At 39.0% G+C, this 13963-nt stretch overlaps 1 protein-coding gene across 1 annotated transcript in view; it reads right to left on the bottom strand.

The window, feature by feature from the left end:
- Nucleotides 1-2551: 2551 nt before the first annotated feature.
- POLE4 (DNA polymerase epsilon 4, accessory subunit) overlaps nt 2552-13963 on the bottom strand; it is a 59927-nt gene continuing 48515 nt past the window's right edge. Inside the window, exon 4 of the mRNA XM_023188019.2 lies at nt 2552-2729. Coding sequence (XP_023043787.2) covers nt 2692-2729 — 38 coding nt within the window. The 3' untranslated portion in view covers nt 2552-2691. The remainder of the gene's footprint in view (nt 2730-13963) is intronic.

Genomic DNA, 13963 nt, shown 5'->3' with positions numbered 1-13963 from the left:
AGCTTCTTTCTCGAACTGTAACAAACCTACAGGAAGGTATACAGATTGTAAGGCCACAGCTTGTGAATTACCACAGAGTGACCACACAGCCACTCAAATCAAGAAATAGAGTATTACCAACACCTAGGACCTCCCCTGACCCCCTGCCAATCATTTCACCATCTCTCCTCCCAAGGGGAACTACTATCCTGACTTCAAACACCATAAATAAGTTCTGCCTAATTTCAACTTTGTATAAATAAAAGCAGACAGTATGCATTTGTTTGTGTTTGGCTTTTTTCATTCATTATATTTGTAAGAGTCATCCATGTTGCTGAGGGGAGGTACTACTGTTAGAATATATAAGGCCTTGGGCCAGGTGCAATGGCTCACGCCTGTAATCCCAACACTTTGGGAGGCCAAGGCGGGCAAATCACCTGAGGTCAGGAGTTTGAGACCAGCCTGGTCAACATGGTAAAACCCCAACTCTACTAATATATAAAAATTCGCTGGGCTTGGTGTCGGGCATCTGTAATCCCAGCTACTTGGCAGGCTGGGATTACAGACTTGAAAGAGGCATGAGAATCACTTGAACCCAGGAGGCGGAGATCACAGTGAGCTGAGTGTGCACCACTGCACTCCAGCCTGGGTAACAGAGTGAAACTGTGTCTCAAAAAATATATATATTTATATATATATGGCCTTGGAGGCCAACCTAAGGATCTGAGTCTTTACTTCAAGCAAGATGGAAAGCCAGGGTGTTTTTTAAGCAGTGGCGTGATGCCCTACAATTTATACTTCTAAATGATGGTTCTGACTGAAGTGTGAGAAGAGCAGGTAGACCCACAATGGCAGAAGCAGGGAAACAGACCAGTTAGGAGGCTCCTGCAACAATCCAGTGAGAGTGATGGGACTTGGACCAGGGGGATGTGCAGAGATGAAGCGAAGTGGTCTGTTTCCAGCTGTATTTTGAAGGCAGAACCAAGAGGATTTGCTGGTGGACTGCAGGTTGGTGTGAGAGAGAGGGAGGAGTCAATAATGACTGCAGGATTTGGGGACTGAGTAACTGGGGAATGGAGCTACCATCCTCTGAGATAGAGAAGGCTGCAGAAGGGGCATATTGGGGTCAGGGGATCAAAAATTCTGTTTGAGGCCTTTCAAGTTAAGAGATGCCTATAGTCATCCGAGTGGAAGCATCACGTAGGCAGTCAGTTGTAGGAACCTGTGGTCCAAGACAGAGGTCAGCATGAAGATGACTTAACATCAGTCTATAGAAGGTATTTAAAGCCACAGAACTTGTGAGATCACAAGGCAGGTAAGAATAGAAAGAAAGGACAACTGCAAGGCTAGCATCTGAGCTGAGCCTAAAGGATGAGCAGGATCCCATAAGTGAAAAAGAAGGAAAAGACAAATGAATGATAATAGCAGTAGTTGGCATTTATTGAACACCTACTCTGTACCAGGCTCTACACTAAGCACTCATGCTATCATCCCATTATCGCATTTAGCCCCCACAGCAACTGGATAGAGCAAGAGCTATTTACCATCCCCATATTACAGATGAGAACACTGAGACTTGAAAGAGTCAATTTTGTTCAAGTTCTGTAAGTGATAAAGCTGGGCTTGGAATCAGACAGTTTAGTTCTGAAGTCCTCATGCCTAAATACTATTCTATACTACCTGTCCATGGACACTCTAGGCAGAGCTAACAAGATGTGCAAGTGTATGGAACTGCGAGTGTAACCCAGATATCCCCACAAAATATCAAAATAAAATGACCAGCCCTCTATCTCACATAAAGACAGGATCTTGCTCACCTTCCTCAACATCCTTAGTGGTTCGCTTTTTCCTAGAACTATGTCTTTGGGAGAAGTAGAGGTTTAGCTCACGTCCACTGCTGGGGCAGCCCAAGCTAGATCTGGCTCTGCTGTTCCCTGACTCTGAACCTAGGCCTCCAACTCTGGATTTCTGATCAGCACACTTTGCCCCTGATCAAAGCTCAGAATCTAAGGCTCACCACCCCCCATCTTATGTATATCCCCCATGCACATACCCAGCCCCAAAACACTAACACACCACTGCAGCATTCTCAGACTTTTACTAAAAGGAATAATGGTGGGGATAACCTCACAGCACAGAACTAGTAGCCAATTAAAGCTGATTAGGCATCATTATCCCAAAGCTCAGATCAAGAGCAAGACTTGACTAACCAGGCCATAAAGCAAAGATCTGCATAGGAAGAAGGAGGGAGGCACCTGCCTCTCACGGGGCCCTAGGCATTGTGGAGAGGGGAAGAAAGAGAAAGAGTAAAAATTAAGAGATGTATTCTCATTTTACCTCCCCAAGGTTTAGCCCACAGGAGGGAGGAATGCTCCATTTAACACTCACAAACCAGGTAAAACTTATTGCTAATTTTGTATCCACTGCTTGAGTGGTGAGAGGCTCATGAAGACTCAGTCAAATACAGACAAAATGAAGGACCAGGACTGCCATTTTCTCTTCCCATTGAATACAACACTTCTTATATATACATTTCAGAAACACACTATAGTTTTGTATCTTTCTTTTTCAATTAAAATTTACATTTTTCTGTTGTCATTAAAAATTCTATATAATAATTTTTATATTTTCAAAATATATCTAGAGGTGTCTACTGTAATTTGCTTAACTATCACCCTATTTAGGCTTACTTTTTCCATTTCACTGTTTAAATCATGAAGTGATAATCTCTTTGCATTCCTGGTTATTTCCTAGAAGCGAAAAAGTTAGAATTAGTGAATACCATTTTTGGTAAGTTCTGCCACATCGTCTTGCAGAAACAAAATACTAAAATTAACAATTACAGCAGCAGTGGATGAATGAACAGATTTCACCAAAACCTTATGATCATTTATTCAACAAATGTTTATCAAGGGTCTATTATGAGCTAGTCATTATTCTACATGTGGGAGATACAGTAATAAATGAGACAGAAAACATCTCTTTTCTCAGGGAGCTTCAATATAGAACATGTTATGTAGCAGTAAATTCTGTGAAAGAAAATAAAACGAGGTAAAGGGATACAGCAGAGGCCTGGCAGCCACCTGGAACAAATCTTACCAGCTGCCTACTTCTGTAAGTAAAGCTTTATTGAAGCACTGCCACAGCCATTCATTTAAGTATTGTCTGAGACTGCTTTCCACTACAATGGTGAAGTTGAGCGGTTGCCATAGAGACCATATGGCCCACAAAGCCCCATGTGTTGGCAGCACCCAGCTTGTTAGACTAAGACAGGGCCAAAGCATCCTAGGATGCAGTATTGGTATGGCAGACTAACTGCTGTAACAAACAGACTCCAAAGAGGATGGTGGCTCATACACAACAGGAATTTATTCTTGTTCTCATTACAGTAGTGGATATGGGAATAACAAGCAGAATCCAATCTATCTGGGTCTTTCAGGGACCCAGAATTGACAAGGCTTTACTTTCTTCAACACTTGGCTTCAAGGTTATCCTGGGGTTGCCCTCTATTCTGGCCAGCCAGAAGGAACAAAAAACATGGTGTATTTCTATGCAGGAGGCTTTTAGGGGCCCAGTCCAGAAAAGGCTTACATCAGTTCCACCAACTCTCCATTGGCTAGAACGCTGGCACAGGGTGGCACCTGACTGTATGGGTTACAGGGAAATGAGGTCCCCGGCTGCTCAGCACTTCCCAGCATGATGTTTGGAGCAAGCAGGCCATCTCTGTCTCAGAGAAGATACAGCTTCCAATTTTCAACCAGAGTTGGCAATCCACTATGCTTTACTGTGCATTTCTTTGATTAACACTAAAGTTGATATATAAAATGTGTTTTGTCTTGTTTTTCTTTTCCTTTCTTTTGTTTTTGAGTCTGAGTTTCATTCTTGGCGCCCAGGCTGGAGTGCAATGGTGTGATCTCGGCTCACTGCAACCTTCACCTCCTGGGTTCGAGCAATTCTCCTCCCTCAGGCTCCTGAGTAGCTGGAATTACAGGCATGCACCACCACACCCAGCTAATTTTTGTATTTTTAGTAGAGATGGTGTTTCACCATGTTGGCCAGGCTGGTCTCAAACTCCTGACCTCAGGTGATCCGCCCATGTTGGCCTCCCAAAGTGCTGGGATTACAGGCGATATATAAAATGTTTGGGGGCCAGCCCCAGTCATTCACACCTGTAATCCCAGCCCTTTGGGAGGCAGAGGCAGGAGGATCACTTGCGGCCAGGAGTTCGAAACCATCCTGGGCAATATAACAAACCCTTGCTCCCCCTACTCCCCACTGTCTCTAATAAAAAATGAATAAAGCTTTATAATATATGTATTAGTCATTTATGATTTCTCCTTTCTGAATTTCCCATCTTCGTGCTCTTTGTTCATTGAGATCTCAGAATTTTTTATATCATTTTTATGAGTGCTTAAATGATTAAACATTATAATCCTCATTTGTTGTTTTCCTTTTCATTTTTACATAGTTTTTGAAGGATGGGAAATTTAAAACTTTATATAATCAATTCTGTGTGTTTTTTCTTTGTATTCCTTCCATTGTTTTCTACTGGGGGAATTTTTTTACCTATTTAGAGATTAAATACACAATCTCTTCCTTGCTGGTTTTTTTTCCAAGTTTTTTTTAAAGCTTTGCATACACTTTTAAGTGAGGTTCTAAGTTAACTGCTTTTGAAAATAGCCAATTTTTTCAACACCAGTTATTAAACAATTCACGTCTTTGTAATAGATTTGTGATGACTCATTTGCTACATTTTAAGCTATTTAATCTTCCAGAGTGTGCCTCTATTCTTATCTTAATTCAATACTGTGAAACTTTAATTGTTACATTTTTATAGTCTTTTCATATATTCATATCTGGTAAGGTAAGCCCTTCCTATATTACTTCTTGTTTAAATATTTTAAGAGTATTTCTCATGTTTTAATAATTTTTATCTCATTGCAAAAATAATAAATACAAATTTTTATTTCAAAAATACAACATGAAAATAGAAAGTTCTTAGTTAACTTCAGATAATTGTTTAAATTCCTTTTAAATTTCTATTACTATTCTAATTGTGTCTATATGATATCCACAGATTAATTTGGGAAACCGACAACTTCAAAACATAGAAAAAGCTCCTCATTGTTTCATGTTTTTCAGGAACGCTTTTTGACTTTCTTCATACCGATCCAGTGTATTTCTTGTCAATTTTATTCCTAAGTATGTTATAGTGTAATGGTATTTAAATGTAACATTTTTTCTATTTTATTTGTACCTGGTGTTTGTTGGCATGTTGAAAAGCTATTAATTTGTATATAGTTATGTTGTAACTGGTCATATAGGTTTTCAATTAATTTTATTATGCTTCCTAGAGAAATGATCATATTCTCTAGCAAACAAAAATAATGATCTATTTTTGTAAATAAATCTATAGTTCTTTTTGTGCTGCTTTTCAGTTCCTGCTTCACCGCAGTCCCTAGCACAGTGTTGTGTAATCCACAGTCCACAGGGCCTCAGCATTCCATGAATTTGAAAAATGCTGGATCCTTCATCTCCCTCTTGTAGGTTCTCTACTTATATTTGAGTGCTGAGAGCTTTGAAAAGTCATGTGATAAAGAATCCTAGCTAAACTTATTTAACCTTGCATCACCACTATACATCCACTAATATGCAAAACATCCACCAATATGCCTCAGGACAATGGCAGTCCTGTCTCCAACATCCCCATGCCACAGCCTGTGTTCTCTTTCCTACCCAGACCTTCCACAGCCACCACTGCTTGGAAAACCTGTGTTACTGGATTGAAGTTAGGGTAATTCTGCACAATTTCCTAAACAATGCTGAAAAATGGCTGTGATAAAAAAAAAATCCTTTGATTCATTGATGTGATGTACAGTACATAGGTAAATCTGTTTGTGTTCTCTTTTTTCTCCTGAATAGACTTGCCAGAAGTTTATATAACTTATTGCTTTTTTGAAGAGCCTGCTCTTTGATTTATCAATGCTATAATTTTTGTGGGTTTTAATTCAATAATCACTGTTTTTATATTTATCGTGTTTTCCTCCTACTTTCCTTAAATGTATTTTGCCATCATCTCTTCTAACTTGGGGAGCTAGGTACTTAGTTCATCAATTTTTGTATTTACAACTACATATCAAACTGTATGGAACTTAGCCAAATGCCAACATGCTCCCATTATTAGAGAAAAGAAAGGGAGAAAAAAGATTAACTCATTAAATTTCAGGCTCATTGCTTCTCTCACAGAATCTAATGCATTAATTAAACTTTATCTCAAAAAGAGCTAACATAGATAAAAATAGAGAAGTACTGGTTTTTTGAAACAACTTTGAAAAACTAAGGTCGTGGAGAACTGGAACACCCAGAGTCCCTTCAGCTCCAGGCAAATCAAAGTCATGCAACAAGCATAGAAAGAGCTCAGCCAAACTTCATACCCCATCTTCCCGGGCTCTTTTAAAAGTAAAGGTGGGCTTATATTCAGTTCAAATTTGTCCTACAGTTTTGGAGTCTGCTTATTTAGATTCCTTCCAGAGGCCAATCTTGAGGCAAGAATCCCCAAGCAAAGTATTTTATTGGGGAGGCAATCCCAGATAGCACCACTAGGCGAGTAGGGAAGTGAGATGAGGAAGGAAGGAAATGAGTGAAAGGATTATTATCAAGCAAGTTAATACATAAGCAACTGGAGCTTGATTCTGCTGTGGAACTCCGAGACCAGGGTAGAGCGTGGGCCTCAGGGTTGTCCCACCCCCAGGGTGAGCGGCTGGGGTATTCACATACACAGACTCCTGTCAATCAGTGGAGGGCTGCTGAGGGTAGCGGCGCGGCTGGTCTGCAGCTCCCACGGGACAAGTCCACAGTTTCGGAAATGCAGGCGCTGGCAGTCGGATGTCAGACCAGGGTACAGTAAGTGGTAAAGGCGAGGGGATAAGACAGCAGCGGAGAGCGATGGGATGGGGAGTGCCCTGGCAGCCATTACAGGGGCATTGGATGTTCTTCTCTTCAACCAGTCATAAATACCTCACCCAGGCTTGAGAACAGTGCCTGAAGTTACTTATGGGCTGATTTTCTTTCTGAGAGATATAAAAGGGATTTTTTTTTCTAGGGTTAACCCATGACCTACTGTACTCTCATCATCAGAGACGCATCTTCTGGATGTGCAACAAAGAAGGAGCACAGGTTGTGTCTGACAGTGGTCACTGTGCAGAGATAGTCAAGCCGCGTGGGAGCCAGGGCTGAGGATGGTAAAGTGAGGAGACGTCAGAGGTTCCTGGGGGTGTTGCTAAAGGGATTCAGACTTTAGACAGTTGAGATGGACTGGGGAACAGAAAGCACAGAGGAGACAAATTGCACCTTCATGACAATTTTATTGTTTTAATAATTGCTTTCCTCTTCTAGGGAGTCCCCTTGTTACAAGATCCTAAACCGTTGTTAAGAAAAATGTCGTGTCTCCTATGTGTAGTTCTATCTGGATGACCTTGAGTCACTTTCTTCACTGCTGAATAGGAAGGGAAATAAAAACTGCTTCACCAGGAGAGTAGTTGTAACAACTGATTAGATGAAGGGAAAACCGTGTGATTAATAAGTGCTCGCTAAAAAAAGTAAGTCCTCCTCACAAGAATTTGTTCAGCTTAATTAATGGGACAATCTGTTCTCCAAAGCACAACATAAATGCAATATAAATAAAAGGGATTTGACCCTATTTGTCATTGCCAGTTTCCCAATAGTGGAGAATAATAAAATCTATGTTCCAGTCAGCTCTTTATGCAGATAAATTCACTCTCTAAAAAGACATTTTGAAAATTAAAATGCTTTCTTATCAATATCATGATCTTTTAATAAATGTAGCTTTCTCCCATTCATTAGCTGAGTTTTATAAACTACTTACTACAGCCACAGTACAACAGTCACCAATAGTACTGGCCTTTATTTTGCTGTATGGAACTCTGAGTAGATACTATGAAAATGCTTTTCCTCTGCAGAAAATATATTACCTAGGTCATTGTCAACTGTCTGCCTTTTTGACAAATGGCTTCCTCAACTAAAACCCTCACCTGCTGCCAGGTACAGTGGCTCACGTCTGTAATCCCATCACTTTGGGAGGCCAAGGCAGGCAGATCTCCTGAGGTCAGGAGTTCGAGACCAGCCTGGCCAGCACAGTGAAACCGGTCTCTACTAAAAATACCAAAATTAGCCTGGCTTGGTGGCAGACGCCTGTAATCCCAGCTACTAGGGAGACTGAGGCAGGAGAATCGCTTGAACCCAGGAGGCAGAGGTTGCAGTGAGCTGAGATCACGCCATTGTACTCCAGTCTGAGGGACAAAAGCAAGATTTTGTCTCAAAATAAATAAATAAAACCCTTATATGCCAATTTGCAATTCTACGTTTTCCTCCCTATTTCTGGTGACAAACAATGGTGTCCACATAAAACTCCTTCCCTGATTTCAGCTTAAATGTAGAGCCCAGGGAATGACCGTACTAGGCTCAATGTCTATGCCATTCAGGTCTATGCACATGCCTTGCTTTCTGGCCCTAGAAGTAGCTTATGGTCATGGAGCCAGGTCACTGCTGCTGCCACCAAAGCCGCAGGTCAAGAAGCCCCATGCACAGAGCAGACTAAGAAAGATTGCTGCACCTGCAAACCTGCCAACTTCTGGTGACGTAGCCAGGAGTACACCCCCTAGAGTGACTTTGATCACTGGGAGACCAAATGGGGTTGGAGTTGGGAAATAACTTCTTTTCCCTTTCTTCCCCAGGTGGACTATTTGGAAGGTGTACTATAAAACCACACAATTAGCTGCACTTACAACTCTGAGAACAGCTCAATAACGTACCTCCTTGTATTTCTTTTCTTTTTTTCTCTTTTCTGTATGTTATGTGGTAAAATGCATATAATACCTCCTTGTATTTCTTTTCTTTTTTTCTCTTTTCTGTGTATTATGTGGTAAAATGCATATAATACATGTATAAATACATATAAAATACATACAGTTAAGTGGCATAAAATTTGCCATCTTAACCATTTCTAAATGTTCACAATATATTAGTGTCATCTACACACACATCATTGTGCAACAGATCACTAGGACTTCTTCATCTTGCAGGACTGAAACTCTGTACCCACTGAACAGCAACTCCTCTATCCCCCTCCCTACAGTTTCTGGCAACCACCATTCTGCTTTCTGTTTCCACTTCTGTTTGACTACTTTAGATACCTCAAATAAGTGGAATCATGCTGTATGTATTTTTCTTTGTGATTGGCTTATTTCACTTAGCCAGTGTCCTTAATGTTCTCAAGGGTTCATCTGTGTTTTTGCCTATCACATAATTTTCTTCTTTTTTAAGGCTGAGTAGTATTCCATCATATATATATACTACATTTTCTTTATTCATTCTTCCATCAATGGACATGTAGGCTGCTTCCATCTCTTGGCTGTTGTGAATAATGCTGCAAGGAACATGGGTATGCAAATATCTCTTTGAGATCCTGTTTTCAGTTCCTTTGCATGTGAACCCACACCTCCTTATATTTGCACTGTTTCTTTCCCTACCTCACTTCCTTTTTCCCTACCTCACTTCCTTTTTCCCTCACTCCTGTTGCCTGCGGCCTCTGCCAGTGATGTGCTGGTGAAGTTTAATATCTGGCTCTCAAGTATAGTTCCAATGTAAATGTTAGCTGATATTTTCATTTAAATTAATAAGATGAAAGGGAAAGTACAAAGACCTATGTCTGAACTTTGCTCGTGATGGCATGAGCAATTTCTTTGTTGCATTGGGCAATAGTTTTCACATTCTGGAAGAATATTTCAATTTTATGTAGTATTCCCAATATAATGGCTCCAAACATGACATGTTTTTAAGTTTAATTTGTATTATTAACATTTTCTTTTTCACTTTCTTAACTCTATACAATCGACAAGACAAATGGAGCCCAGATTTGTAGCTTTTGCCTCTATCTGTGATGTACAGTACTCCCAAAATGTCTGATTTCAACCTAAAACATAATGTTATTGGAAGTGGAGTTGCTCTGATAACACATTTTTTGGTATTTCCATAATAAATGTAAATAATCTCAAAAGCATAGATAATAGGAAACTATAGTCAAATAATTAGGAAGTGATGAGTTTTGGGTATTTATTGCTTTTGTCTTTAATATAACGTCATCTAATTTTATATTTATGTAATTTAATTTTTAATAATGGCTGTGTTCAACAACAATCTCTAAAAATTAAATGATCAGCTTTTGTGAGACAGTTCAAGCTGGCTCCAGCACACCACTGGTTTGCATTCCTAAACAAAATATTAAGCCATAAGCTTTTCTTCTCCAGTTTTATTGAGGTAAAATTAACAAATAAAAATTACATGTAGGCTAGGTGCAGGGATTCATGCCTGTAATCCCAATACATTGGGAGGCCAAGGTGAGAGGATCACTTGAGGCCAGGAATTTGAGACCAGACTGTGCGATATAGTGAGACTTCGTCTCTACAAAAAATTTAAAAATGAGCCAGTTGGTGGTGGGTGCCTGTAGTCCCAGCTACTCAGAAGGCTGAGGCGGGAGGATCACTGAGCCCAGTAGGTCAAGGCTGCAGTGAGTCATGATCATACCACTGCTCTCCAGCATAGCTGACAATAGAGCAAGACCCTGCCTCAAAAAATAAATAAATAAAACTGTATATATTTAAGGTATACAATGTGATGCTTTGATATGTATATACATTGTGGAATGATTATCACCACTATCATGCTAATTAACATACACATTACCTTAGTTATTATCATGTGTGACAACATTTAAGATTACTCTTTCAGCAAACTTCAAGTACACAATACAGCATTAGTTACTAGAGTCACTGTACTGTGCATTAGACCTCCAGAACTATTCATTCTACCTAACTAAAACTTTGTACCCTTGACCAACATCTCTGCATTTCTCCCAACTCCCAGCCCCTGGAAACCACCATTCTACTCTTTGTTTCTATAAGTTTGACTTTTTTAGATTCTACCTATCCATGAGATCATGCAGCATTTGTCTTTCTGTGCCTGGCTTATTTAACTTAGCTTAATGTCCTCCGGGTTCATTCATATTGTCACAAATGGCAGAATTGTCTTCCTTTTTAAGGCTGAATAATATTCTACTGTAGGTATACATGTACAATTTCTTTAGCCATTCATCCATTGACGGACACTTAGGCTGGTTTCACTTCTTGGTTATTGTGAGGAATGCTGCAATAAATATGGGAGCACAGATATGTCATTGAGATAATAATTTCATTTCCTTTGAAATACCATAGAAGTGGGATTGCTGCATCGTATGGTATTATATGTTTAAATTTTGAGGCACTTCCATACTGTTTTTCATAATAACTGTACTAATTTGCTTTGCCACCAACTGTGTATAAGGGTTCCCTTTTCTCCACATTCTCATCAAGACTTGTTGTCTTTTGTCTTTTTGATAACAGCCATTCTAACATGTTTGAGATGATATCCCATTGTCATTTTGATTTGCGTTTCTCTGATGCTTAGTGATATTGAGCACCTTTTCATATAACTGTTGGCCACTTTTATGTTTTCTTTGGAAAAATGTTTATTCCAGTCCTTTGCCCATTATTAATCAGGCTGTTTCTTTGCTATTGAATTGTGTATGTTCCTTAAGTATTTTTGATATTAACCACTTATCAGATACATGGCTTACAAATATCTTCTCCCATTCATAGGTTATCTCTTCACTTAGTTGATTGTTTCATTTCTTGTACAGAAGAAGCTTTTTAGTTTGAAGTAATCCCATTTGGATATAATCACATCCAAAAAATCATTTCTAAGACCAATGTCAAGAAGTGCTGTTTTTTCTACTAGTTTTACAGTTTCGGGTCTTATATTTAAGTCTTAATCCATTTTGAGTTGAATTTTGTAAATGGTATGAGATAAGGGTCCAATTTCATTCTTCTGCATGGGGATATCCAGTTTTCCCAAAACTATTTATTGAAGAAACTATCCTTTCCCCATGTGTGTTCCTGACACCTTTGTCAAAGATTAATTAATCATAATCATGTGAGTTTTATTTCTGGGTTTGGCTTTCTGTTCTGTTCCATTGACTTATGCATCTGTTTTTGTGCTGGTACCATGCTTTCTTGATTACTATAGCTTTGTTGTATATTTTGAGATCAAGTAGTGTGATGTCTCCAGTTTTGTTCTTTATGTTCAAGATTGCTTTGGCTATTCTTGATTTTTTGTGGCTCCATATAGACTTTAGTATTGTTTTTCTATTTCTGTGAAAAATGTCATTAGAATTTTGATAGGGATTGCATTGAATCTGTAGATTTATTGTTTTGGGTAATATAGACACTTTAACAATATAAATTCTTCCAATTCACGAACATAGGATATTTTTCCATTTGTTTGTGACTTCTTGGATTTCTTCCACCAGTTCTTTATAGTTTTCAGTGTATAGAGCTTTCATCTGCTTGGTTAAATTTATCACAATTATTTTTTATGCTCTTATAAATGGAATCATTTTCTTAATTCCTTTTAAGGGCTAGTTCCTTGTTAGAGTATAGAAACTAATGAATAGTTCACATATAACTATTAATTTTGTAGATGTTAATTTTGTATTCTGCCACTTTACTTAATTTGTTTATTAGTTCTAGTAGCTTGGGGGTAGAGCTTTTTTTGGGTTTTCTGTTTATAAGATCATGCCATCTGCAAGCAGAGAAAATTTTAGTTTTTCTTTTCCAATTTGGGTGCCTTTATTTCTTTTTCTTGCCTAATGGCTCTGGTTAGGACTTCAATATTATGTTAAAGAAGATGTGACCAAAGTGGGCATCATTGTCTTTTTCCTGATCTTAGAGGAAAGGCTTTCAGCTTTTCACTGTTGTGTATGGTATTAGCTGTGGGATTGTCATATATGGCCTTTATTAAGTTGAGGCACATTTCTTCTATGTCTCCTTTATTGAAAGTTTTTTATCATAAAAGGATCCTGAATTTTTTCAAATGTTTTTGCTGTCTCTATTTAGATGATTATATGATTTTTATCCTTAATTTTGTTAATATAGTATATCACATTTATTAATTTGCATATGTTAAACCATTCTTACATGCTTGGAATAAATCCCACTTGTTCATGGTGTAAGATCCTTTTAAGGTGTTGCTAAATTCAGTTTATTAGTTACACCATAAACTTTTGCCTTGGGTTCTGCTTTCTAGGCAAATAGACTATCAGAAATACCCTCAAAACAATTGTGAAACACTTTATTCTTTCTTATTAGTTTAGCCTTTTCTTCCCCCATTTATCTACCTACTATAAAGGAAAAGAGAGAGAAAACAAACAAAAAAAAAAAAAACACAGCACTCAACAGTAGCCGAAAACCTCATAGTCCTCCTCAAATATTTTATTCTTCATAAAGCCCCTGGAACCTTTATACCATTCTGAGGCAAAGAAGGGCTGAAGGAGAAAGCCCTACAGTACAATTCCCCTCTCATCCAACAGGATGGGGACTCAGAGTTGGTTTTATTTTATTCACATTTACAAGGTTGTGCCTTTGTTCACAGAGCACAAACCCCTCCTGGTCTGTCCCTGCTTCCATCACTTAACCCCATAACAAATAGGGAGGGTGGCAGGGGACTATCAGAGGACCATAAGGAAGGAATGCCAAAATTAGGAGTCTGTGTCCCCTCCCATTTGGAAATGTTGGCCCTTGGGCTTTCCTCTCATGATCAAATCATCTCCATTGGAAATCTTGTTGACCCCTTGAAGGTGCAACCCGTTCGTGAGCAGTGCAAGATTCCACACTCTCATATTTTTATCACAAAATATCTCTAGGATGTCCACGTGAATTCCCCAATCCCGGCCCTCAGAAGATGATGAGATGAGGAGCAAATTATGTAAATTTCAGAGAATGCCACATTCTCCGAAGCCCTCCTGCCTGTCACTGCCCAGACTGCCACTGCATGCCCTTGCCACCAGTTGCTAATTGCCTGCTCCTGTACTTGC

This window comes from Piliocolobus tephrosceles, chromosome 15, assembly GCF_002776525.5.
Source record: "Piliocolobus tephrosceles isolate RC106 chromosome 15, ASM277652v3, whole genome shotgun sequence".
In the NCBI taxonomy this organism is placed as follows: domain Eukaryota; kingdom Metazoa; phylum Chordata; class Mammalia; order Primates; family Cercopithecidae; genus Piliocolobus; species Piliocolobus tephrosceles.
The sequence above is the reverse complement of the archived record's forward strand: the minus strand, read 5'-3'. Positions and strand labels throughout refer to the sequence as shown.